This window comes from Triticum aestivum, chromosome 7D (genome assembly GCF_018294505.1).
Source record: "Triticum aestivum cultivar Chinese Spring chromosome 7D, IWGSC CS RefSeq v2.1, whole genome shotgun sequence".
In the NCBI taxonomy this organism is placed as follows: domain Eukaryota; kingdom Viridiplantae; phylum Streptophyta; class Magnoliopsida; order Poales; family Poaceae; genus Triticum; species Triticum aestivum.
This window is the reverse complement of record NC_057814.1, coordinates 624,438,195-624,465,786: the sequence shown is the minus strand read 5'-3', so window position 1 is coordinate 624,465,786 and position 27,592 is coordinate 624,438,195. Positions and strand designations below refer to the sequence as shown.

The following is a 27,592-nucleotide window of genomic DNA, read 5'->3' as shown; positions in this document are numbered from 1 at the left end:
TAGCGGTGCTTAGGCGAAGCCCTACGTCGGTAGCAACATCATCACCGTCATCACGCTATCATGCTGACGGAACTCTCCCATGAAGCTCTGCTAGATCGGAGTTCGCGGGACGTCATCGAGCTGAACGTGTGCTGAACTCGGAGGTGTCGTACGTTCGGTACATGGATCGGTCGGATCGTGAAGACGTACGACTACATCAACCACGTTGTGCTAACGCTTCCGCTTTTGGTCTACGAGAGTACGTGGACAAACACTCTCCCCTCTCGTTGCTATGCATCACCATGATCCTGCGTGTGCGTAGGATTTTTTTTTGAAATTACTACGTTCCCCAAAAGGGGGGAGTCCTACTAGGACTCCACTCCTAGTAGGACTCGCCCCCCTTCCTTCCAACAGAGAGGGGAAAGGGGAAAGGGGGGAGAAGGAGAAGGAATGGGGGGGCCGCGCCCCCACCCCTTGTCCAATTCAGATTGGGAAAGCAAGGGGGCACCACCTCCCGTGGCCTGCCTCCTCTTCTCCACCATGGCCCATGAGGCCCATTAACTTTCCCGGGGGGTTTCGGTAACCTCCCGGTACTCCGAAAAATCCCCGATCTTCTTCGGAACCATTCCGGTGTCCGTATATAACCTTCCAATATATCAATATTTACCTCTCGACTATTTCGAGACTCCTCGTCATGTCCGTGATCTCATCCGGGACTCCGAACAAACTTTGGTCACCAAAACACACAACTCATAATACTAATCGTCATCGAACGTTAAGCGTGCGGACCCTACGGGTTCGAGAACTATGTAGACATGACCGAGACACATCTTCGGTCAATAACCAATAGCGGAACCTGGATGCTCATATTGGCTCCTACATATTCTACGAAAATCTTTATCGGTCAAACCGCATAACAACATACGTCATTCCCTTTGTCATCAGTATGTTACTTGCCCGAGATTCGATCGTTGGTATCCTCATACCTAGTTCAATCTCGTTACCGGCAAGTCTCTTTACTCGTTCCGTAATGCATCATCCCGTAACTAACTCATTAGTCACATTGCTTGCAAGGCTTATAGTGATGTGCATTACCGAGAGGGCCCAGAGATACCTCTCTGATACACGGAGTGACAAATCCTAATCTTGATCTATGCCAACCCAACAAACACCTTCGGAGACACCTGCAGAGCACCTTTATAATCACCCAGTTACGTTGTGACGTTTGATAGCACACAAGGTGTTCCTCCGATATTCGAGAGTTGCATAATCTCATAGTCAGAGGAACATGTATAAGTCATGAAGAAAGCAATAGCAATAAAACTAAACGATCATTATGCTAAGCTAATGGATGGGTCTTGTCCATCACATCATTCTCTAATGATGTGATTCCGTTCATCAAATGACAACACATGTCTATGGTCAGGAAACATAACCATCTTTGATCAACGAGCTAGTTAAGTAGAGGCATACTAGGGACACTCTGTTTTGTCTATGTATTCACACATATACTAAGTTTCCGGTTAATACAATGCTAGCATGAATAATAAACATTTATCATGATATAAGGAAATATAAATAACAACTTTATTATTGCCTCTAGGGCATATTTCCTTCAAAAATCACGACCCCATTAAAAGCGTCAATTATCGCATGCAATCACGATCCCATTAAAAGTGGCAATTATTCTCACGTTGACTCTCCTCTCAGTTTATGATGTCTACTATGCAATTTTTATTCTTGTAGTCTCGGTTGGGCCTAGGACAGTAGCAAATTTCTCAATTGGATGACCTAAGGTTTATAAATTCATAGGAGGTGTAGAATGAACATGGTCTCTCTCAAACAACTCTGCAATCAAAAACAAGAAATCTCTTCTGTCGTCAACACACCCAATACAATGGTAAATTGTATAGGTACACTAGTTCGGCGAAAAGATGGTGATACAAGTGTAGAATAGATAGTGGAATAGGTTTTTATAGTCTAAATAAATAAAAACAACAAGATAGCGAGTAACAAAAGTGAGCACAAACGGTATTTCAATGCTTAGAAACAAGGCATAGGTTCATACTTTAACTACTGCAATCTCTCAAGTGCTAACATAATTGAATAATATAACAATTTCAATGTGCGACAAAGAATCACTTGAAAGTTCTTATCAATAGCGGAGAACATAAGATGGAATTGGTGTACATAGCAAACCATCTCAAAGTTATCCTTTACGATCAATCTATTAAGTCATCCCTATAAGTGCCACAAACAACCCTAGAGTTCATACTAAAATAATATCATATGATATGCATCAATTAATTTTAATGTCACCTAGATACTCCAATGTCACCACAAGTATCCGTGAGTTAATTATTCGACATGCATGACGTACATCAAGTGTTTCAAATCCAAAAAACTCAATCCGATAATAATGAAACCTCGAAGAAAAAGACTCAATTAATCACAACAAGATAGAGAGGGAAGAACACCACATGATCCAACTATATTAACAAAGCTCGTGGTACATCAAAATCATGCCAAATCAAGAACATGAGAGAGAGAGAGAGGGAGAGAGAACACATAGCTACTGGAACATACTATTAACCCCGAAGGTAAACTACTCCTCCTCGTCATGAAGACCGTCGGGATGATGAAGATGGCCTTCGGTGATCTTTTTCCTCTCCGGCAGGGTGCCGAAAAAGGCCTCTAGATGAGAGTGCTTCGATGCAGAGGCTTGCGGCGGCGGCGTGGAAGTTCTAGATTTCTTTCTAGGGTTTCTGCGTTTATAAGAATTTTAACATTGATTTCATGCATGTGGGACCCACGAGCTCCGAGGACTGCGAGATTGTTCGAATCTATATAAAAAAGTTTGGTTGGCCAAATAACTTTTTTGTTCCTTATTATTATCTTATTAGAAATGAAAACCTTGGTTTCACACAGAGCTGGCCAAATGGGCCTGCCCGGCCCGACACGGCCCACCCACCTTAATCATGCATCGCACGACACGACCTGCCGTGGCACATTTAATAGCCGGGTCGTGCCGCGCGGGCCCGCGTACTGGAGCCTGCAGCCCAACCATGGTCTAGATGTTAATTGGGCTGACCAACCAGCACGCCATACACGTAGGCCCACCTACTGTTTGGCATGTGGGGCTATTTTTACCTACTGGGCTGGTATTAGGCCATATATGCATACATAAAAAACAGAAAAAGATAAAATGGGACGTGTTGTGCCAGCCTGCATGCTCAGCCTAGCAGCCCAAGCACGTTCCAGGGTATGCCGCATGCCTGGCATGGCGCGTTTAGCCCGGTGTCATGCCTGGCCCGTCACATGTCGTGCCAGCGTGCTCGTGGGCTGGCATGCCAGGCCCGGCCCGTTTGGTCAGCTTTGGTTTCACATGGGACTGCTCCCCTTAACTTATGGTTTAAGTATTTTTTAAACTGGCTCGTGGTTCAAGCTAGCCTATAGTAGAAAAACTTGTCATTGGTGCACACCATGATGCAAAAACAATGGCAACAGTAACCAGCCTGTTCTTGTTAAACAAATGCCACATCAAGCTCCGGGTTTTGTACTAGCCGTTCTGCAAGTTTGGATCTGGAGTAGGAGAGTAGTGGGACACACACTAGAAAACTTCTTGGGTTGTGTCAGGTGGCATGCCCTTTTATTTATGATGTCGTGCCTGGGTCTGGAGGCTGGGCGAGGGACAACACAATAAGGCTTGTGTACTAAACGTGCCCTCGCAGGCGGTGCTGTGACATACACGTTTAGCCTTGGGGTGGGTCGTGTCGGCCCAGGTGGCCAGGTCTGGGAACAAACATGCTACGGGTCAAGATAGATTCCTCCGTCCGAGGGGCACATTAAATTAAATGTCGATGGACTGGCCGCAAAGACACAAAACAATGGTGCAGTGGGCTTGATTTGTCGCAACGAGCAAGGGGCTTTCCAGGGTGCGTCGGTGGTCGTATTTGATGGCATAGTCGATCCTGAGATCCTCGAGGCTCACGCCTGTTGGGAGGCCATTTTTTTGGCTGAAGACCTAGGACTAACCAAATTACATGTTTCAACCGACCGCCTGAGAGTCGTCCGGGAGCTTCAAGCCAACAAAAACTTCAGAAGCCACTGTATGATCTTGCAGAAGATTAAGAAGCATAGTCCGTCTTTCACAACGCTTCAAATTTTACACGAGGGGTGTAAGGCCAACTCCACCGTGCGACTCCAAACGGACGTTCGCTTTGCCCGGAATCGGTCCGTTTGGGTAGGGCAATGGGGTCATGTCCGGACCTGTCCTGGGATCCGTTTGCCCCATCCTGTCCGCCAGGGCAAAAAATGCTCATATTTTCAAATCAAAACAAGTTTGCACGTCCAAATATTAATTGTCTGAAAATAAAAATAACCCAATCGAAATTGTCTCTAATAAAATAGTTTTACAACCAAATCGAAATTGTCTTGAATAAACATAAAATGAACCAATACATCTATTGGTTGCCAATGTGATCCCACATGTGCTCAACCAAGTCATTTTGAAGATCCAAATGAGTGTGCTAATCACGCAGCTCATGATAGAATTGGACAAAATATTCAAATGTGGCCGGTTCTTGGTGCAGGGGCTCAACATTTTCACCTTGATAATCAAATCCTTGGTCGAAGATACTCTCATCACGTTCGTCCTCGACGATCATGTTGTGCCTGATCACACAAGCAGTCATCACCTCCCAAAGCTTCCTTTCATCCCATGACAGTGCAGGGTTTCGAACGATACCCCACCGGGATTGAAGCACACCAAAAGCATGTTCCACATTCTTTCTAGCACTCTCTTGCATTTGGGCAAATCTCTTTCTCTTCTCACCTTGGGGGTTCGAGATTGTCTTCACAAAAGTGGACCACCGAGGATATATACAATCAGCTAGATAGTATCCCTTGTTGTACTGGTGGCCGTTGATCTCAAAGTTGACAGGTGGGGAGTGGCCTTCTGCAAGCCTTGCGAAGACTAGAGAACACTGCAGCACGTTGATATCATTGTGAGAACCTGCCATGCCGAAGAAAGAATGCTGTCGTGGAATTGCCACGGAAGATGTCCTCGTGCAAGGACTTAGTCGTGGAGCCATCGCAGCTAGGAAGTTTAAAGGGGTTAAACGGGACAAGGAACACGAGGGTTATACTGGTTCGGCCCCTTACGGTGAAGGTAAAAGCCTACGTCCAGTTGAGGTGGTATTGCTTAGGGTTTCGATGAGCAGGGAGCTTAATCGCTATGCCCGGTTCTCGATCTGTTGTCTCCCGTCCTAAACCGCCGCCGGGTCGTCCCTTTATATAGAGAGGTTGACGCCCCGCGGCTTTCAGAGTCCCGGCCGGCTTATAACAGTATCCGGCTCGGACTCTTAACTACTCTTGCCTTACATTACAAGTCTTGCCATAACGGCGGTTTATCACTACGGGCCTTAAGCCGCCTCCGGGTCTTAAGCCCACTATGAATCCGCCATCTTCTAGGCTGGTATTGGGCTTTACGTGATGATCATTATCACATAACCCGGTCCCTCCTGGGCGGGTGACTCTGATGGTTATATCCTCAACATTAGGCCCCAGATTGATTTGAACCGGTTCATGTCAATCTTCAATCCCTTTGAGAGAAAATCTTCCGGCTTCTGCTTGAGCCAAAGTTATAACCCGCCGTGACGTCATCTTCTGGATTCTTGATAACCCGCCGTGACGTCATCTTCCATTAAGTTCATTTTGTATTCCGTCATATCCCAACGGATCTTATCTTTAATGATCATCCCGAAAATCGAGGCGTTTTTGTGGCGAGATAATCACGTCTTGGCCTCCTCGTTTCTCGCACCCATTTATCAGCCACCCTTATAAATAGGCCCGGCCCATAAGCCTTCATTCTCTCCTCTCCTCCATCGTCTTCCTCCTCTAACGCCCGAGAGCTCGAACTCCGCCGCCGCCGCCGCGCCCCTTGTCTTCCTCAACCTTGGCCGCTGCATCACCCTGAACTGGTTCAGAGAAACGGCGGTGACCTCCGCATCTCATCAGCGCCAGTATGTCCTTGCACCTCCCTACAGTAGATTCGCATTAGGGTTCCGTCGTTCTTCCCCTGTTCTTCGTAGTTCATCCCAAGTTCTTCACAGTTCCGCCACCGCGACCTCTTTTGATTCGGAAAACAGGATAGAACTCCTGCGGTAGTGGTTTCGCACCCATTTCCAGTACTAGCAGATCCCTCTTGCTTGCAAAGAGGCCTCATTAGAACTTATGAACTTCTCTGTGCCAGATTTTAGGTCTAGAAAAATTTTCTTTCTAGACGACCGTTTGATCCAAAACAATTACTGCGATCGGTGAAACCTGTTTGTGCCACACTTAGTCAAAAATTGCATCTGTTAGCTATGGCGGCTCATATCTCCGGTTTAAAAGAGGTCATGCGCTGTGAAATTTCCGGCTCATTTATGATAGAGTTTTAAACAACTTGAATTACTCATGACGCCCACAACGGCTTAGATAACCTGACACAATTAGCCATATATCATTAGGCCCCTTCATAAGCCGCCATCTTGAATACTGAACTGGAATCTTCCTCTGGCTTATATTTGAACCGGACATTTCCTTTTGTCCTAGGCTTTCGTCTTTCACAATGCCGCCCAAGGCTCCCAAGGCACCCATTATGTGCAACTGGGTGAGGTCCAACATTACTGATGACACCTTAGATGATTTCGTGAAGACGGGTTACCTGCCTAAGAAGGAGGTCATGTCCTATCGTGCCCCTGACCCGTCGGAAGAAAGACCTCAACCAAGAGATGGAGAAGTTGTGATATTTGCTGATCACATGAGCCGGGGTTTTGCACCTCCCGGCTCAAAATTCCTTAGAGACGTTATGAACTTCTTCGATCTGCGACCTCAAGACATTGGACCCAATTCCGTGTCAAACATTTGTAACTTTCAAGTGTTCTGCGAAGTATACCTTGGAGAAGAGCCCAGCCTACTGCTCTTTAGGGAGCTGTTTTATCTGAACCGCCAGAATGAGTGCGCCAACAGGCCTAGCTTGGAGCTTGACGGAATTTCAATCCAACGACGCAGAGATTGCCTCTTTCCTTATGCTGAACCGCCAAGCCACCCAAAGGACTGGAACCAGACATGGTTCTACTGCCAGGATACTTCTCCGGCTGATGAGAACCCTCTGCCCGGCTTTCGCGCCCTGCGTCTGGAGTCAAATCATCCCCTGCCAGACAAGCTATCTCAAGCTGAGCGACAACCGCTTATCCCCACCATCAACAAGGTCAAGGCTCTTCTGGGAAACGGCCTTAACGGTGTTGATCTGGTCCGGTTCTGGATTGCTTGGCGGGTGATTCCCTTGAGCCGCCGCCCCGGCTTAATGTGTGATTACACGGGCCGGAAGGATGATCCTCTGCGGCACAGCCCCAACGACCTACCTGAGGACGTCGTTGACGACATGACCAAGTCCCTTTTGAACGAGAGCTTAGTAGACTGCGGGAGGACAGGCTTAAGTCCCTTCTGCAAGGCTAACCCGGCTCCGGCGGTAAGCTACTGACCTGAGCACCTTACTTTCCAATTTTAACAATTTTCATCTTAACCTCAAGAAACCTTTGTTGTCTTTTTCAGGCTAATGATAAGTTCTGGAAGGTCAAGTATGATCATGAGGCTGCTAAAAAAGCCAGGAAGGTTAAGAAAGCCGCCAGGAGAGCCGCTCCCCGCAAGAAGGGGAGTAAGCCTAGCGCCTCAGAGCTGCTTCAGCTGGATGACTCCTCCGAGTCAGAGGTAACCCTTTATTCTTATGCTCTTCTCTTGTTTTTTGTTTGTTCTTAACCACCTTATTGACATTGATTATCAGCAGGAGGACACCGGAGCGAGTAACCCGATGATTGAAGAGGTAACTATACTTTCCTCCGACTCGGACCCCTTGCCAAGGCTGAAAGTCCGAAGAGTAACCCGGAAAGTAAGATTTTCCCATCCTTTAACTTATCAAGATCCTCAATTTCTTTTGAAGCAACAGATTCATGAGAGCCGGAGGCAAACCCGGGCCAACAAGGATGCAGACCTCTCCTCCGGCTTACCTGAAGCATCAAGGAAGCGCCGGACCGAGGTTATCTCCAACTTATATCCTTTTCATCCTTTGGCGGGCATCACTCGCCAACCACTCAATTCTTCTGATTCAAACTATCAGGACACTTCACCTTCCTCCGGTGACTCCATGCAATCTAACTTGCCGGCTTTCAAGACTGCACCCGGGTAATGATAATCATCTTATTTTGTGCTTATCTTACTCATGTTTTTGCACTAACCTTTTGACTTTCAGCGCACAAGCAAAACTCAACAAGAGGGCAAAGAAACGTCACCCGGTCGAAGACCCGGTCTTGACTGAACCCAACGCCTCTGCTTCTGAGCCGCCGTCTGCACCAGCTCCAGAAACCACCGCTCCAACTGAACAACAAGCCATGGAGAGTTCTGACAACCCGGAGATCCCCAGCTCCGCTCAACCGGCCGATGACCCGGATGTGGTGATTACCCGGACCGAATATGTTGAGCCGGGAAGACCCACTGTGCTGGCCAGATGCTCTGCTAAAGAAGAACTGCTGGAGCGCTGCAGGGCCAGACTGGATATCACTGACTATACTAACTTGAGCATTGGAGACATTGTTTCTGGTTATATTGGTCAAGTGCACAACAGCCGGGACCTGGAGATTGACATGGTGAAGCAGATACAGCAAAAATCTGAAGTACAACTCCCTTGTTTACTCCATAGTCATCCTTACCATGCTAGCCCCCAAGTCTATTACTTATGATAGAATATGTTGTAGACTTAACTTCCGGCTTACCTTCATGAACCGGCACGATAAATAGAATCTTTCAGCATACATTAGCCCCCAAGTGCCAAGTGTCTTTGCTTGCAAAGTGCTTGGGACTTTAATGTTTCATGATAACCACTCAAATTGTAACCCAGAATTTGTATAGGCTGCCTGCAAGAATTTCGAATCGGAAATCGCTGAGCTGAAGAACCGCCTGAAGACTCAGGAAACTGAGACCCGGAAGGCCAATGCCAAGTTTGAGTTCAGTGTTGCTGCACAAGAAAAATTGAAGAAAAAATTTGAAACAGAAAGAAAGACTTGGGCCGAGGAGAAAACTGCCTTGCTCAGCCGGGCCGAACAAGCGGAGGCTGCTCTGACTGAAAGAACCGCCGAACTCTCCGGCTTAAAACGCCATGTGTCACAGATGGTCTCCATAATCTTCGGTAAGTCATTCTGCAAACTTTTAACAAGTTCACATCATTCATGTCTCATGAATCCCACCATTGTCATCAGCTCACCTGACTTTGCTATACAGGTCCCAGAAGCTCCAATCTGAATCAGAACGTGCTGACCAAGTTGAAGGCGGTTTACACCTTGGTGGAGCAACTCTACACCGGGTCACAACGTGCTTTAGCCGTTGTGGCTCTGTCCAATGAGGTTCCCACTCACCTGGCAGACGTACTCAGGCGGCTTGCCGTTCTTCCTCGGCGCTTCCAAGAGCTGAGACGTGCTTCTGCAAGAGCCGGAGCTATAGCTGCTCTGAGCCGGGCCAAGGCGTTTCTCCCGGAGCTAGACCCGGCCGACATCGCTCTTGGATACCCCAGCCTGAAGGAAGACGGTACCCCCTTTGACCAGAAAGACTTTGCCGCCTGTGTGAAGAGCGTGCGCCCAGTGGCTACCTTGATTGGGAATGACACAGATCTTACCAAGTATCAGCCGGGCTATGACGCGGAGAATCAGAGGATCCCAACCCCACGATATGAAGCAGTCAGCCTGATCCCGCCGACTCGTAAGCACACCTTCGCCCCAGAAATTGACCCGGCCGGGTTAATTGATGATGAGGCTCAATTTGAAGCTTTGAGCGGCATTGACTGGAAATCATCAACCTTCCAGGTCATGGGAACAGCCGGAGAAGCGGAGAGGGATGAGCCGGGAGCTTCAACCCAATAAGCATCTTGATTTCTTAGGCAGCTCATGGTTACACCTTAAAAACAATGCCTCACCTTTTGGACTCGGGGAGTCTTGTAATAGAGTAGGACAAACACTTAATTCCATCGTGCCATCGTGCACGTGTGGAGTACTTAACTCCGTTGAAGCTGCTCTTCATATCCCTCCGGGTTATGTTTGTTCTTTTACTTTCCTTAAACGTAAAAAGCTATCTTTAATTGTCCTGCATAGAAAGCAAATCACAAGTCTTTTAAGCGGCTTACCGCACTGAAAATCATATATTTTACAAATAACCCAGAATATGAACCAAAGTCATAAAAGACCGGCTCTCAATTATATCCTCGAGGTAACCATAACAGCATACTTGCAAGCCTTCAAGCACACTTCCGGTTTATGTAACCCAAATAATAAGGTTGAGAACTCAACTCCGGTTCACCAGCATCAATAATGCTTATTGTGTGCTATCAACATTGTTAAACAAAATTAAGCCGGCGGAGTAAGAACCGCCCTTGCACACTATTGCAAACCAGAAGATCAAAACTTAGGGGCTTCTGATTCGAATACAACCAGAGAACCGTCCCAAAGGGGTTAAGCTAAGATTCGAATGCGATCATATAGCCCCCAGTGGCTTTGGCGTTGCCGATCAAGAGGGTACCGACAGCTATGTTCTCTTCGGTTCGAATACGACCTATGTTTGAACAAGAAGCCCCCAAATGACCTTGAGAGTTGTTTAACGACGCTGATTCGAATACGATCCACGTCGGTTCCCAAAGGGGGTTGAGCTATGATTCAAATATGATCAAGAAAAACTCCCCAATGAGCTCGGCAATTTGCCAATCAAGTGGGTATCGACAGCTATGTTCTCTTTGGTTCAAATACGACCTATGTTTGAACAGGAAGCCCCCAAGTGATCATATTGTTAACGGCTAGATTCGAATACGATCATAAGCCGGATCCACCTCCAAGTGACCATGTGATGTTGTAATGGAAATAACACATTTACCTTTGGAGGAGAAAAGGACAGAGGTCCTGCTTTATTATTCATCATAATATATACATGGCTATAGAAATATGTACATTATGAGAGCCGGTGGCTCAAGTGTAGTAAGGCCGAAGCTGAGCTATGTTCCACGGCCGACGGGTCTCTTCCTCCGACTTACATGAATCTTTGTGCTCCCGAACATCGATAAGGTAGTATGACCCGTTGTGCAAGTTCTTGCTGACCACAAAGGGCCCTTCCCAAGGCGGGGATAACTTGTGTGCATTTGTTTGATCTTGGATGAGCCGGAGCACTAGATCACCTTCCTGGAAGACCCTCGACTTAACCCGGCGGCTGTGATAGCGGCGCAGGTCTTGTTGGTAAATCGCCGAGCGAGCTGCTGCCACATCACGCTGTTCGTCCAATAAGTCAAGAGCATCTTGACGCGCCCGCTCATTATCCGCCTCAACATAAGCCGCCACTCGAGGCGAGTCATGACGGATGTCGCTAGGGAGGACCGCCTCCGCTCCATAAACCATGAAGAAAGGCGTGTAACCCGTAGACCTGTTAGGAGTAGTATTGATGCTCCATAACACGGAGGGTAACTCCTCCACCCAACAACCCGGCGTCCGTTGCAAAGGGACCAAAAGCCGGGGCTTGATGCCTTTCAAGATTTCCTGATTAGCTCTCTCAGCTTGACCATTGGATTGAGGGTGAGCCACTGATGAAACATCAAGCCGAATATGCTCTCGTTGACAAAACTCCTCCATGGCGCCTTTAGACAGATTGGTACCATTGTCAGTTATAATGCTATGTGGAAAGCCAAAGCGAAATATCACCCTCTTCATGAACTGAACCGCTGTGGCCGCGTCACACTTGCTAACTGGCTCTGCCTCAACCCACTTTGTGAACTTGTCAACCGCCACCAAGAGGTGGGTCTTCTTATCCTTGGACCTTTTAAAAGGCCCAACCATATCAAGCCCCCAGACCGCAAATGGCCAAGTAATTGGAATCATCCTCAATTCTTGAGCCGGCACATGAGCCCGTCGCGAGAACCTTTGGCAACCGTCACATTTACTGACCAAATCCTCTGCATCAGCATGAGCCGTCAACCAATAGAAACCATGACAAAAAGCCTTGGCCACAAGGGATTTTGAGCCGCCATGATGGCCACAATCCCCCTCGTGAATCTCACGTAAAATTTCTTGACCTTCCTCAGGGGAAACACAACGCTGGAAAGTTCTAGTGACACTGCGACGATGCAGCTCACCATTGATGATTATCATTGACTTAGACCGCCGGGTTATTTGTCTGGCCAAAGTTTCATCCTCAGGCAATTCTCCCCGGGTCATGTAAGCCAAGTATGGTACTGTCCAGTCTGGGGTGATGTGGAGAGCCGCCACCAACTGTGCCTCCGGGTCAGGGACAACCAAGTCTTCCTCTGTAGGCAACTTAACGGAAGGGTTATGCAAAATGTCCAAGAAAGTATTAGGCGGCACCGGCTTTCGCTGAGAGCCCAGCCGGCTTAATGCATCAGCCGCCTCGTTCTTCCTGCGATCGATGTGCTCTACTTGGTAACCCTGAAAGTGTTCAGCAATGGCATCAACTTCGCGGCGATAAGGCGCCATGAGAGGGTCCTTGGAATCCCACTTGCTTGACACTTGTTGAGCCACTAAATCTGAGTCGCCAAAGCACCTTACCCGGCTCAAGCTCATCTCTTTAGCCATCCGAAGACCATGGAGCAAGGCCTTGTACTCAGCCGCATTGTTAGTACAGGGAAACATCAACCGTAGCACATAGCAAAACTTGTCACCTCGAGGGGAAGTTAATACAACTCCAGCCCCCGAGCCCTCCAATTGCCTAGACCCGCCGAAGTGAATAGTCCAGTATGTATTATCCGGTTTCTCTTCAGGCACCTGCAGCTCTGTCCAATCGTTGATGAAATCCACCAATGCTTGAGATTTGATGGCAGTGCATGGCACGTATTTCAGACCATGAGGCCCAAGCTCTATAGCCCACTTAGCCACTCTTCCTGTGGCTTCTCTGTTTTGGATGATATCCCCTAAGGGAGCAAAACTAACCACAGTGATAGGGTGACCCTGGAAATAATGCTTAAGCTTCCGGCTTGCCATGAATACCCCATAAACAAGCTTCTGCCAATGTGGATACCGTTGTTTGGACTCAATGAGCACTTCACTGACGTAGTAAACCGGCCGCTGAACCGGATACTCCTTACCCTCTTCCTTGCGCTCCACCACCACAGCCACACTGACGGCTCGTGTGTTAGCGGCTACATACAGCAATAGGGGCTCCTTGTCAATAGGAGCAGCAAGAACTGGGGGCTCAGCTAGCTGTCTCTTCAAATCCTCAAAAGCAGCATTAGCAGCATCATTCCAGACAAAGTCATTTGTTTTCTTCATCAACTGGTATAGTGGCATGGCCTTTTCACCCAAACGGCTTATGAACTGGCTCAAAGCAGCGATGCGGCCCGCCAGACGCTGGACGTCGTTTATGCACGCCGGCTTAGCCAGAGGGGTGATTGCCTTGATCTTTTCCGGGTTAGCTTCAATGCCTCTGTGAGAAACCAGAAAACCCAAGAGCTTGCCTGCGGGAACACCAAAAACACATTTGGCCGGGTTAAGCATCATCTTGTAAACCCGGAGATTATCAAAGGTTTCTCTAAGATCATCTACCAGGGTCTCCTTCTCCCTGGATTTAACCACGATATCATCCACATAGGCATGAACATTGCGCCCAATCTGGTTATGAAGACAATTCTGCACACAACGCTGGTAAGTCGCCTGTGCACTCTTGAGCCCAAAAGGCATAGACACATAACAGAAGGCTCCAAAGGGAGTGATGAACGCCGTCTTCTCCTGGTCCTTAACTGCCATTTTAATCTGATGGTATCCAGAATAAGTATCCAAAAAACTTAAGTGCTCACAACCCATCGTAGCATCGATAATTTGATCAATACGGGGGAGAGCAAAAGGATCAGCCGGACAAGCCTTGTTTAAATCCGTGTAGTCCACACACATCCGCCAGGTGCCGTTCTTCTTGAGCACGAGCACCGGGTTAGCTAACCATTCTGGATGAAAAACTTCAACAATAAACCCGGCCGCCAAGAGCCGGGCTACCTCCTCACCAATGGCTTTCCACCTCTCCTCATTAAACCGCCGAAGGAATTGCCTGACCGGCTTAAATTTCGGATCAATATTGAGAGTGTGCTCAGCGAGTTCTCTAGGTACACCTGGCATGTCAGAAGGTTTCCATGCAAAAATGTCCCTGTTCTCACGGATGAACTCGATGAGCGCGCCTTCCTATTTCGGATCCAGATTGGCACTGATGCTGAACTGCTGAGATGAGTCACCTGGAACAAAGTCAACAAGTAGTCTCATCAGCTGACTTAAATTTCATTGCCGACTTATGCTCCGTGGTCGGCTTTTTCAAAGACGTCATATCTGCCGGGTCAACATTGTCCTTGTAAAACTTCAACTCCTCCGTCGCACAAACAGATTCAGCGTAAGCCGCGTCACCTTCCTCACACTCCAAGGCTATCTTTCGGCTGCCATGAACCATAATGGTCCCATTGTGACCCGGCATCTTGAGCTGCAAGTACACGTAACACGGTCGTGCCATGAACTTGGCGTAAGCCGGTCGCCCAAATAAAGCATGATGCAGACTTCTTATCTTAACCACCTCAAAGGTTAATTTTTCCGCCCTGTAGTTGTACTCATCTCCAAAAGCCACTTCCAGCTCGATCTTACCAACTGGATATGCCGACTTACCAGGCACCACACCATGGAAAAAAGTATTGGACTGGCTGAGGTTCTTATCAATCAACCCCGTACGACGAAAGGTCTCATAATAGAGGATGTTAATGGTGCTGCCTCCGTCCATGAGCACCTTAGTGAATTTATATCCCCCCACCTGAGGAGCCACCACCAGGGCCAGATGACCCGGATTATCAACCCGGGGAGGGTTATCTTCCCTACTCCACACAATAGGCTGCTCAGACCATCTTAAATAGCGTGGAACTGCCGGCTCAACAGCATTCACAGCCCTTTTATGAAGCTTCTGATCTCGCTTGCACAGACTGGTGGTAAACACATGATACTGTCCACCATTGAGCTGCTTTGGATTGGTCTGGTATCCCCCTTGCTGCTGGTGCTGATGACCCTGGCCGGACTGCTGATTAAAGCCCCCTTGAACATTCTGAGAATTGGAATTTGAACCGCCGCCCGGGCCATGAAAACCGCCAGCGCCTGAGCCGCCGCCCGGGCCACTGTTGCCACTGAAAGCATTGGAATTTTTAAAGGCCTTCATGATTGCGCAGTCCTTCCACAGATGAGTGGCCGGCTTTTCCCTAGAGCCATGCCTTGGACAAGGCTCATTTAACAATTGTTCAAGCGTCGGGCTTGACCCGCCGGCTCGGGGAGGTGGTCTCCCCTTGCGCCGGTGGTTGTTACCCTGTGAGTTGGTGTTAGCCACAAATTCCATACTGCCATCAGCCTTACGCTTGTTAACTCCTTGGTTCGCCGGGTTATGCTGGGGGCCCTTGCCATTGCCATTCCGTTTTCCCTTCCCTGTCCTTTCATCATCCGACGCGGGATCCTTGGTACTATCAGAGTCGGCGTACTTGACCAGAGCCGCCATCAGCGTACCCATATCATTGCAATCGCGCTTGAGCCGCCCGAGCTTCATCTTCAGGGGCGTAAAACGACAATTCTGCTCTAACATTAAGACTGCAGAGCCGGCATCCATCTTATCAGATGAATGTATTATCTCTTTGACCCAGCGAACCCAATGGGTCGTAGACTCACCCTCCTGCTGTTTGCAATTAGTCAAATCCACAATTGACATAGATTGCCTACATGTATCTTTGAAGTTTTGGATGAACCGGGCTTTTAGTTCAGGCCAAGACCCGATAGAGTTCGGTGGCAGTCCTTTCAACCAAGTGCAGGCAGTCCCATCTAACATCATGGTGAAGTACTTGGCCATTGCCGCTTCGCTGACCTCCAGCAACTCCATAGCCATCTCATAACTCTCGATCCACGCTCCGGGTTGTAAATCAGCCGTGTAATTAGGTACCTTCCTAGGCCCCTTGAAATCCTTGGGCAGACGTTCATTACGGAGAGCCGGCACCAGACAAAGAACACCTCCGGTCCTCGTAGGTATACCCGCGTCGATGGAAGCCGTCGGATAAGCCGGGAGTGGCTGGTAAGCCGTCAACTGAACCGCCCGCTCCGCCTCTTGCCGTGCTCTGTCTTGGTCCACCGCGTTAAAAGCTTCATTTTGATCCGGGCCGTGCCAGGAGGCAAGTCACGGCGTCGGACATTGCTTGAGCCGGTCGCTGTGACCATGTGCCTGCTATAACTCGGGCTCCGGCCTGGACGAGGGGTTGAATGAATCCTGTCCCGGCTATAAGAATATGCCTCCTGTTGCGCCAGAGCCGTCTGAAGGAGCTCTCTGACCCGACGGGTTTCGACCGCCGTTGGAGAGTCGCCATCGATTGGGAGAGCCGCCAGTCGGGCCACCGCGGCGACCATGTTTTCCAACGGGTTGGCATAATGACCCGGTGGTATTGGCACGTGCTGAGGCGGGGTAGTGTTCACCCGGGGAGGCCCCATCACTTGGGGCTGGATTGGCGTTCCAGCTCCGGGCGCCGTGATCTCTGGCGGGTTACTGGGCCCTGCACCAGGCGTGTTGAAGAGGTTTCGAGGATCGTAAACCGGAGGGAGTCGAGATTGGGCCTTTTGATGCCTCCTTCTCATGACCTCATTGGACGCGTTCTGATCCATCGTGAGCCGGAAAGACTGCGCTTGAATCAGCTGAGTCTGGGCGTCGAGAGCCGCCCTCTCTGCAGCCATCCTGATCCCTTCCGCCGCCAGATCCTCCTTGGCCTTTGCTAGATCGAGCTTTAACTGTGCCACCTCCGCGTCATGCTGAGCTTGATCCGCCGTGGCGACCGTAGCGGTTAACAGGACCGTCATCTTGTCTGTGAGATCCATCAGCACCTGAGCCGGCGAGGGCACAGGGCTTCCTGCCCCGGCGGTGGGGTTTTGAACAGGTTGTGCGCCAGCCATGAAGATTCCAACCCGGCTCGGCGGCTCAAAGGGGTCCGGAATACTGTCGCCATCGGAACAACCCTTGAGCCTGCCATCTTGAAGTTGGTATAACGAATCGGTCTCTTCTGTGGATGACTCGCCGTCAGAGCGAGCGGTTGTCTCATCACCAGATCCAGATCCTTTAGAGAGCTCTCCATGGACGCATCCCACGAAAGCACGCTTCAAGGCAGGCAAAGTCCGAGCGGGTCTTGCACGTTGAGCCGTCTCGATGAGATCGGCGCAGAGGTCCGGCTCACCAATCTTGCCAATAAAGACATGGATTCCGCCGAAGGGGACCCGGTACCCGTACTCAATTGAGTCGGCGTCGGGGCCCCAATTTGCATCATCGATGTAGAGCTTGCCGCGACGACTCTTGGTCATCCGGCCCACAGCGTATCCCTTGAGCCCTTCGAAGCTGCCCTTCAAGAACTCAAATCCACCGCGCGCGAGCCCCACGGTGGGCGCCAACTGTCGTGGAATTGTCACGGCAGATGTCCTTGTGCAAGGACTTAGTCGTGGAGCCATCGCAGCTAGGAAGCTTAAAGGGGTTAAACGGGACAAGGAACACGAGGGTTATACTGGTTCGGCCCCTTACGTTGAAGGTAAAAGCCTACGTCCAGTTGAGGTGGTATTGCTTAGGGTTTCGATGAGCAGGGAGCTTAATCGCTATGCCCGGCTCTCGATCTGTTGTCTCCCGTCCTGAACCGCCGCCGGGTCGTCCCTTTATATAGAGAGGTTGACGCCCCGCGGCTCTCAGAGTCCCGGCCGGCTTATAACAGTATCCGGCTCGGACTCTTAACTACTCTTGCCTTACATTACAAGTCTTGCCATAACGACGGTTTATCACTACGGGCCTTAAGCCGCCTCCGGGTCTTAAGCCCACTATGAATCCGCCATCTTCTAGCCTGGTATTGGGCTTTACGTGATGATCATTATCACATAACCCGGCCCCTCCTGGGCGGGTGACTCTGATGGTTATATCCTCAACAAATGCCATATCCAAAGATCCTGCGAAGCCACCGCTTCTAATATGACAGTTCACGCTTTGACATGCCCCTTGTACTGGCCCTGCCAAGCAAATGGATAGTTCTTCCACTCCCAGTGCATACAATCTATGCTGCCAAGTATGCCTGGAAAGCCTCTAGCTGCATTGGTCGCCAACAATCTCTCTGTATCAGCGACAGTTGGCTGCCTAAAGTACTCCGGGCCAAACACCTCGATCACAGCCTGGCAGAACTTGTACATTTGACATCAGACATGTTGTCTCACTCATACGCACATACTCATCCATCAGATCGCCTGGAATTCCATATGCAAGCATGCAGATGGCCGCGGTGCATTTCTGGTAAGAGGAGAATCCAAGCTTGCCAAGGGCATCCGTCTTGCACTCGAAGTATGAGTCATGAGCAACCACTCCCTCTCGGATACGATTGAACACATGCCTTGCCATTCGAAAACGGCGACGAAATTTATCCGGCTTGAAGAGCGGGGTGTTCGCAAAGTAATCGGCATAGAGCAGGGCGTGGCCTCTCTCCCTGTTGCGGTTCAGGTTGGGAGCACGGCCAGTGAGTGACCCCCTGTACCGAGGAAGCTGCCGTTGAATGTGGTCGTGAACGACCAGTGCAGCCACCACAAGATCTTCATCATCCGACGACGAATCGTCCGATGAACAAATGAAGTGGTGGAAGAAAAACTCATCTCCATTATCCATACCTTTGTGGGCAAAGTGTTGAACACCTTGCGGTCGTGGTGGAAAAGAGGCCGCGATGATCACCTCAATGCAGCAGGGGTGGTTGGCGGCCGGCTAATGGCCGCTTTGGAGCACTCGTCAGAAGCTGTCGTGGCCGCCGTGGTACGTCGCCGGCGGTCGTATCCCCTCTACCGCCGGCTGCAACGGCGACGGCCAAACCTCCTCCGATCGACGGCCAAAACTACGGCGAAAGCGCGGGCGTGGTGGCGGCCATGTCGAGACGTGGTTTGGTATGGACGGCTGGGGCTGCGCGGTGAGGAGGCGGCCGGAGAATAGCGGCGGTGCCGGCGGCGTGGCGGGGAGAGGGGGTGGAAGCGTTGGAAGCGAAGGGACTGCTTGTGTCCCCGACAGGCGGGCCATGGGGGGACAAGGGCGAGCGGCGAGCCCGTCCGCGCGATGTCCATTTCACCCCAAACTTGGCGCAAGTTTGGGCCGGGGATGCGTCGAAAACGGACGGAATCCGGACATTTGTCCGTTTAGGGCCGCGCGTTGGGCCGCGCTATTCGTCCATTCTACCCCAAACGGACACACCCGAATAAAACGGGGTCGCGCCGTGGAGTGGCGCCTCAGACGGGCTGCACGCCATGGAACGGGACGCGATGACTTCTTGGTCTTAGCAGCTCCGACCGAAAAAGAACCAATTTTTTTTGACGTTTTTTGCGGGTGCATACATTTTCTTAACAAAACCAGACACACACACGCGCGTGGGAGGACTTGAAAAAAAACCCGGGGGAGATTTCCTGATTGTAACAAAATATCGCTAGTTCTAAGTTATTAGCCCCTGGAACGAGCCTGTATTTACGCCGATATTGCCACTCCATCCACGAAACGAGCCGGCCCTTCTCTCCCCGCCCCCTCTGCCCTCTCCCTCTCCTCTCTCGCACCAAAAAGAAAAAAAAAGCTCTCGCGCTAGGGTTCCTCCAGCGCCGCCGCTCCCCTACCCCCCCGCCGTCCGGCGGCCCCCATCCTCCCGCCTCCGCATCCACCCCCAGCCGCTCCTCCCCCGCCCGCCACCGACGCCCTCCCGCCGCTCCTCCGCCCCCGCGACCGACCACCCACCGCTCCCGCCCAAATTCCCCGCCTTCCGCCGGCCCCATCCTCCCGCGTCCGTCCCCCGCCGGCCTGTTCCACCGCCCGCCCCCCGACGCCCCGCCTCGACGCGGAGGCCGCGCGCCGCGGAGCCCGGGCCGAAACCCTAGCCTCCGCGCGCGTGCAAGTCTCCGGCTCCCCGCGACGCCAGCGGAGGCTCTCCCTCCGGGGCAAAGGCTTCCTACGGAACTCCCAGGGGGTCTGCCCTCCGCCCGCCCCGCCCAAGACACGCTCAGGTTGGTTCTTTATCTCTCTCTCTCTCTCTCTCTCTCTCTCGCACACGCCACGAGGGTACGATCTATGAATCTAGGGTTAACGGGTTGGGGTTCTTGGCAAATTTGGGGTGGCTCCTTCGACTGGGGATTGGATAGCCGGGCGCCTAGCCTCGCATAATAAGGACTCGTAGTATCGTGTCAGGGAATCTCATCTCCAATAGGCCGTTAACCCTAGAATCATAGATATCTTGCGCTAATTGGGCTGCCCACTCTTGCATAATTGAGGCTTTTAGGGTATATTGGGGAATCTCCAATAGGCCGTTTCTTAGCTTCTTACTAGGAGAAGAGAAAAAAAACAATTTTTTTTCTAGAAAAGGCCATTCGGCTAGCCTTGTTGATTAACAAATGCCATGGAACCAAGTTAAGGATAATACCCTGCTTGGTAGTATGCCGCCTCCATCGTGGTGACATAATCGCAGTAGTCCGTGGGGGATCCGTAGTAGACCCCAGCTAGTATATGCTTGGTAGTAGGGGTCATAACGCACACCGTTTCCCATTGTTGGCAAAATAAAACTAGGGGGATCAACATCCCGAACACAGGATAAGGAAAGTTGTCCCTTTTTGGAAAAATTGTCTATGAACTCTGACTTTTACTTGGAAACATTTGATGATTGTCCTGTGTGTTCTATGCATGTTACACTTACTGTATTCATCCTTCTGTTTTGTTACTAGCTGCCGCAGATTATGGGGCATTAACTCCATGCTTTCAGCACACATTTTGTTCCAGATTCAGAGTTCTTACTTTCCTCTTTTGAAAAATAAGAAATTGAAATTTAGTGACCACTCGTTGTCTGTATGAGCTGTTACTGTTGTTATTTTCATAGTTTACGGAGGAGTAGATTTTATTTTATCTGTACTGCCCTAAGTTCTGTCCAGTCAAAATAAACTGTTCATCCTAGAATGGATAGTACATGACCAAGTCTCATTGTCCTCCGTCTTCTTTTTCCTGTCTGGCCTATGATTATCTCGGCATTTTAAGCAGCTTGCTTCTGACTGAATATTCTGTTTTCAGCTGACTGAGAGAAGCTGTGCTGTATGTACCATGTGTGTCTATCGGAGAGGGCATCATGAAGCCTGAAGTTACTGCTCATTTGCCAAAATCAGAAAGTACTAAACCAATCACAATGACCACGCAAGCCTGTAAGAGGCGGAGGTCAGTTTATATAAGCAGTGGGTCAGAAGATTCTGGTACAGATTCAGAGGTTGAGGGAAGTAAACGGTCTCAAAAATCTGGGACGACGTCAATATCTTCATCTGAGCATCGACCATCTTCTAACAACAAGGCTGGAAGCATGAATGCTAGCAAGACAAGGGTCTGTAGAAATATTCTGGGGAAGCTCATGGATCACCCGGGTGGTTGGCTGTTCCATAAACCGGTTGATCCAGACCTATTTGGCATTCCTGATTACTTTGATGTTATCCGCAATCCAATGGACTTGGGCACTGTCAAGAAGAAACTCACAAACAAGAATTATTCAAGCACCGATGAGTTTGCAGCAGATGTGAGACTAACATTTTCAAATGCAATGACGTATAATCCTCCTGGAAATCAGGTCCACACAGTAGCTGAACAGCTGAATATAATGTTTAATTCGGAATGGACATCATATGAAAGAAAATGGAGCGACAGAAATCTGAAGCCAGTGCAGTTGCCGATGAAGGTAATTAAGGCTCGTGTGGCTGTCAATTCAAAGCCAGTGGTTTCTGGAGGGTTGGTCGCATGCTCAAATTCATCTGCAAAGAAGACATTGACAAATGCAATATCCTCCAAAGTAAGACCACCTGATACCTTCATTCACTTGGTTATTTGGTATTTTGTCTTTCTAACGGCAATATGATTTTAATGTACTGCTATATGTTATATGGACAGGTAAAAATTAAGTTTTGTGTGCGTGGATCGGGGCAGACCTTATCCAAAGGTGTGAATGGTGTAACTTCTTTTCATTATGTGCCACAAACTTTTCAGGACTATACTTTTCTGTCATGATTATAGATGTTTTTTTTAATAATCCAGAGACACCTTTGCAAGCAGCTGGTAGCAAGGAGGGCTCTTTAAATCATTCTATCCCATGCACCAAGGTTTTGACAACGAGTTCCCTTCTGTTCGATGCATTTCTGTATTTAGTTTTATGGCACATCATTAGTGAAGCAAATTCTCAGTTGTCCCTCCTAAGACTTGTATTCCATCTTTAGGAGAGCGCTAACACAACTAAGGTCCAGTCAAGTGAGCACAGAGTTCAGTCGATTGGTATGTTGATGAATTCCATCTAATTGTATCCCATGCCATCTGTTTTGTTAATGCTTTTGTTTGCTCTCTTAGGAAATGAATCACGGTCTTGCAGTGATACTTCAACTTCGCCTCTTTCTTCCTATGGACAAGGTTCTATCAGCTTGCCCTCTTTTATCATATCTTTGTTCATCTAATTATTGTTTAATTCTTTATCTGTGGTGATAACATAACAGTTAGGAACTTGGCACAATCTTGTTGACATATATTTTGTTGCTAATGCAATGCATGTTGTGATGTGAATCTCAGGAGACGGAAGTTATTTACAGGCTGAACCTTTGTCACCAACCAAGGCCCTGCGTGCAGCAATGCTTAAGAGGCGTTTTGCTGGAACGATTGTGAAGGCACAGCAGAAGGCACTTCTGGACCATGTAATTTTCTGTAATATGTATGCTAAAATTTGTACACTAGTATTACAATTGTGCTATTTAGTCAGCAAGTTTTCTGCTGCACTTGCAGTTCTGGCTGATGTGCTGTTTTGATCTCTTTCTTAGGGGCAGCAAATAGACCCTGCAAAATTACAGTTGGAAAAGGAGAGGCTGGAAAAAAGGCAGCAAGAAGGTAATAATTAACCACGAGCTTCTGATCAGCAATTTTATATAGGCTGGATACATTTTGCTGTCCACCAGTTCTGTGAGTTTGGTCAAGTATCTTACATGTGCACTGAGCTCTCTCTCGTAGTCATGTGGACTTGTAGTTCCCGTTCTTTAAATGTGATACTTTTTCATTTAAACCCAAAATAAACTACACTTGTTTGAATGTTTCACGCAGAAAATAAGCTAAACTTGTTTGAATTCTCATGCCCAAAATAAGATACTTTGAATTCTTATTCCAAAACTAAGATATATACTTGTTTGAATTGTACTACCTCTGTTTCTAAATGTAAGACGTTTTGGCAGTTCAAATTGAACTGCCTGAACTGCCAAAACATCTTATATTTGGGAACAGAGGGTTTATAAGATATGGGATTTTTTTGGTGTTCACAATGGGCCTGTTCGATGCTTCACTATAGTCTCACATGCTGATATGGCACTAATAATAAGTGAGGCGAAAGTGAGGCTTGATATTTTATCTTGAATAGTTTGTTAATGGATGGATTATGTTTTTTGAACAAGTTTATTAGTCATCAGACCTTAATTCTTGTGCACAACTACAAAAAGAATGCCAAAAGTGTCCCTTCCCCAGATTTATTTGTACAGTCCGTAATTTGTGTATTTCATGCCTTGGCTTATAGTGATGTTTCACCTAGTTCAGCTAATTTTGGCATTGTTAGCTACCATTGTGTACTGGCTAGGAACTGATAGTTATTGTGTGCTACGTATATGGTTTATATGCCTTAACCCTGTCCACTCTTAAAATGGTTGTTGATGAACCAAGTATCTTCTTTCTCATGTGTGGTTCTCTGAATTGCCTTTTCCTCTTGCTCGAAACCATCCATGTGCCAGCCAATTTGAAGAGTTCAACTTTGTCTCTAGTCATTCTACGTCCTATTTTGCCATATGTTTCCATTACCAGTGGAGTGCCCTTACATTGGAACATTGTATTTTTTACTTTGCTAGCATGATATGATACAGATATTACTGTAATTCAACATGAAAGTTGTTAAAAGGAAGAGCATCCCTACAAAATTGAGGCATATGTACACATTGGAAAGGGTCATGAATACCACATGATCAAGTTTCAGGGACCATTGCTGTACTTACTTTGATCTTATCTGAAGTAAGTTGGCAATAAGTAAAATACAATCTGGTTAGTAAATGAAAGATGCTTATGCATTAAGCATTAGCGGTAGCTGATAGATACGCATCAGTTAATTATAGACAGTTGCCTGTCAGCTAGACAATCAGTTTATAGCTTCTCTATTAAAGGAAGTCCCGTTGCTTGTAGGCAATCAAGGAAGGAAGAATTCACAACATGAATTGATATTTTTTCAAAGGGTAGCTGTTATTTGTCTGATATGTTAAGATGGATGAGTTGGTTCTTGGTTCTGGGAGTTTTTTCCATTACTGTAGCGTCTGGTATGTAAGTCTAGGTACTAAAGGTTGTGGGTTGTTTGGAACAAACCGACTTACCCCTGTACCGGCCTAGTACTCTATACTCCTTCCATTCCTTAATGTTAGTTATATTTTTGGGCACAATAATGGAGGATTTGGGATAGAAATATCCCTGCTTAGTTTGGTGATTACAGGCATAATTATGGGTGATAAATTAATTATCCTTCCAAAAAATAACTTGGACCACTGCATACATGAAGCATGGCTTCCAAAAATAAATGGCTGTTGGATTTATTTTGGGTAGAATCTGCAGTTCAATGGAAATAAAGCAAATACACCTAACAAATTGGAATTTCTCTCAAAAACATATCTACCTAATAACATTAAGAAACGGAAGGAGTATATAGCAGTATGGATGATGGGCAACAACATGAACTCCTTGAAAATGGAGAACAGAAACTCTAAAAATATATTCTGTATGGCTCATTTTTAGGTCGTACTCTTTTGTGCCGCGTTGACATTGAGTTACACCATTGCCGTTAAATGCTAGCCTTATTATGGCTTCCTCCAAATTCGTTCTGTGCTGCAGAGAAAGAAAGGATTGAGGCCCAGGTGAAGGCCGCTGAAGCTGCTGCACAGTTCAAGTTAGATGAAGAACTAAGGAAGAAGAGGGAGCGAGAAAGGGAGGCAGCACGGCTGGCACTACACATGGTAGTAGCTGCTTGTCCTGTGACCATCCAGCGAGTCTCTAAGCTTGATGTCCCACCGTGGCTATTCAACCTTTTTCCATTTTGCAGATGAAGAAGACCGTTGACATTGACAACAGCGACTTCCTAAAGGACCTGGAAAACATCAGCAAAAAGTGGGAACTAAACCCTCCTGCCAAGCTAATTGTGGATTTCGTCGACGGGATGGAGCTCCCACCTGGCCTCGGAAGCCCGCTGGAGAGGCTCGGGCTTTTCATGAAGAGAGACATCGAAGAAGAGGTCGAAGATGAAATGGAGGACAGCGTATCACCACCCTCCGTGGATGTCGACAGCGTATCACCACCCTCCGTGGATGCCCACAGCATATCACCACCCTCCGTCGATGTCAACAGCATATTACCACCCGCTGTGGATATGGATATTGACGGGGAGGAAGGAGAGATCGGCTGCTGTGGGTAGCATTTTTTTCCTTGTGATTTGTTTCTCATACGTATTGTGTACCAACACGATCGTACATCGTGGTTATAAGGTTACGATGTGATTCTGCCCCGCAAGCGGGCTATGTCGACATAAGCGGAGTGCACTGTAACTGTTGTGGTATTCAGAGTGAGTTTCTCGAATGTTCTGTAAAACAATTGGAAAAGGAGAAAAAAAAGAGATAGTAGTGAAGTGCTTGTGTATATATATTACGCTTGCGATGGTGGTGTATTATCCCAGTGAAATGGCATTTTGCCTGCAGTCGTGACCAGCACATCCGGATGGTGATGCACAGAATGGCCGACAGGTACGGCCAGGGTAACTACGCTAGGACTTCACTCATACATGTGATGGCTGTCAGATCAACTTGTGTAATCTGAAACTGACACTCGGGGGAGTTTCATGCGTGACCATGAACATGAAAGATGCTGGGTGTCCTGCCGCTTCAAGTCCAAAACTTCTAGGTGCAATGGTCACTTGGCTCAGCTGATGAACACCCAGAGCAATTTGTGCATGGGGTTGCTCATCCATGGTGTGGTGGAATGCGCAGGTATGTCGTGTTGCAACCGTCGGATGGTACATGAAGGGTGCAGTTGGTTCCCCAACGGAGTGTAATGGAATGTCATGGTTCCGTTTCACTGTAATGGGTTGGTTCCGTCCTTGTGTTTGGTGTGCGTAATTCAAAGGAATGGAATGATTACATTTTAGTGTTTGGTTAAATTTTGTAAGTTTGATGCACCACCTTAAGCAATAAAGACCTCCTTTCCCCCGCAAAAATTGATAGCCAAGCACATAATGGCTTATAGCTGGACACACATGGGTTCTAAATGAGCTGCACTGGACATGTTCCATTTGTTAGTTTTTTCTTTTCTACAATTTGGTAAAAATATGTAAATTATAATCACAGTAAAAAATAAAGTTAGAATATTCGTTCATTATAAATAATATACATACAAATAAAATAACTTACTTGAAAAATATATTTGTGCATTATATATTTGAATATATGTTCATATAATTTTTGAAACTGTTCACATATTTAATAAAATATTCATGTAGTATACAAGAAATATTTATGTTGTTTTAAAGTGTTTACATGTTTAAATTTTTTTGTGTGTTTGCCAAAATATTTATATATTAAAAATGACAAGGCAAATAATATGTATGAAAACAATATATTTTTAAACAACAATATGTAATTCTTAAATTTATATTAATACTTCTTAAATAATTCTTAACTGCTTTACTTTATAAAAAATATAATTTGTAAGTATTATTTTAGTTTTATATGCATGGTTTGTCAAATAATACGTGAATATTGTAACAAGGGAAAAACTAAAAATGGGCCATAGTGGTTACAGCCCATTTAAGAGCCATGTGCTTATTTCCTTTCTTTTTTTTCATTTCATTTTTTTCTTTTCGAAGTCATGAACATTTTTGAAATTCAAATATTTTTCTTTCAAATACGAACATTTTTATTTAAAATTTCTGAAGATACTTAGAATTTAGGGACATTTTTTCAAATTTGCATTTTTTTTGAAATTACGATTTTTTTCATCAACCTCAAAAAATAGTTTTCGAGATTTAAAAATGTTTAGCAATTTGAAAAAATGTTCATCAATTTTAAATAATGCTCGTAGAGTTCAAAATTTGTAGATCATATATAAAAATGTTCTTGAATTTTCATAAAATATAAAACATATTCGTTGAATTCATAATTTATTCATCATATACAAAAATGTTCAATAAAATTCAAAAAATTTCACGAAAAATTTAAAATTTGTGCATTATAATACAAAAAATGTTCATCAAAATTCGAATTTTTTTATAAAAATTCAAGAAGTTTTTTAAATGTTAGTTTTTCTAAATTGGCAAACACTTTTGAAATTCATGAGTTATTTTGCGATCCTCAACATTTTTTGATTTTTTTGAATTATCGAACTATTAGAAAGAAGCAAAAAGGGAAAACAGAAAATAAAAAGAAACAAAAAAAGAAAAATA

At 47.1% G+C, this 27,592-nt stretch overlaps 1 protein-coding gene across 1 annotated transcript; it reads left to right on the top strand.

The window, feature by feature from the left end:
* The first annotated feature begins 19,645 nt into the window (after positions 1-19,645).
* Positions 19,646-25,794, top strand: LOC123163920 (transcription factor GTE8). The gene is made up of 10 exons (XM_044581324.1): positions 19,646-20,087; positions 21,139-21,898; positions 21,997-22,045; positions 22,141-22,205; positions 22,320-22,374; positions 22,447-22,506; positions 22,663-22,784; positions 22,908-22,974; positions 24,997-25,118; positions 25,205-25,794. Exons 2-10 carry the CDS (start codon positions 21,194-21,196, stop codon positions 25,571-25,573), a joined length of 1,614 nt encoding a protein of 537 aa, XP_044437259.1. The 5' UTR covers positions 19,646-20,087; positions 21,139-21,193; the 3' UTR covers positions 25,574-25,794.
* The last annotated feature ends 1,798 nt before the right edge of the window (positions 25,795-27,592 follow it).

Bases quoted from the DNA above. Each gene is read 5' to 3' on its own strand.
- LOC123163920 (XM_044581324.1), top strand. From the start codon at position 21,194: ATGAAGCCTGAAGTTACTGCTCATTTGCCAAAATCAGAAAGTACTAAA. The intron at 22,046-22,140 runs GTGTGAATGGTG...TTAATAATCCAG, and splicing joins GGGGCAGACCTTATCCAAAG to AGACACCTTTGCAAGCAGCT. The intron at 22,507-22,662 runs GTTCTATCAGCT...TGTGAATCTCAG, and splicing joins TCTTTCTTCCTATGGACAAG to GAGACGGAAGTTATTTACAG.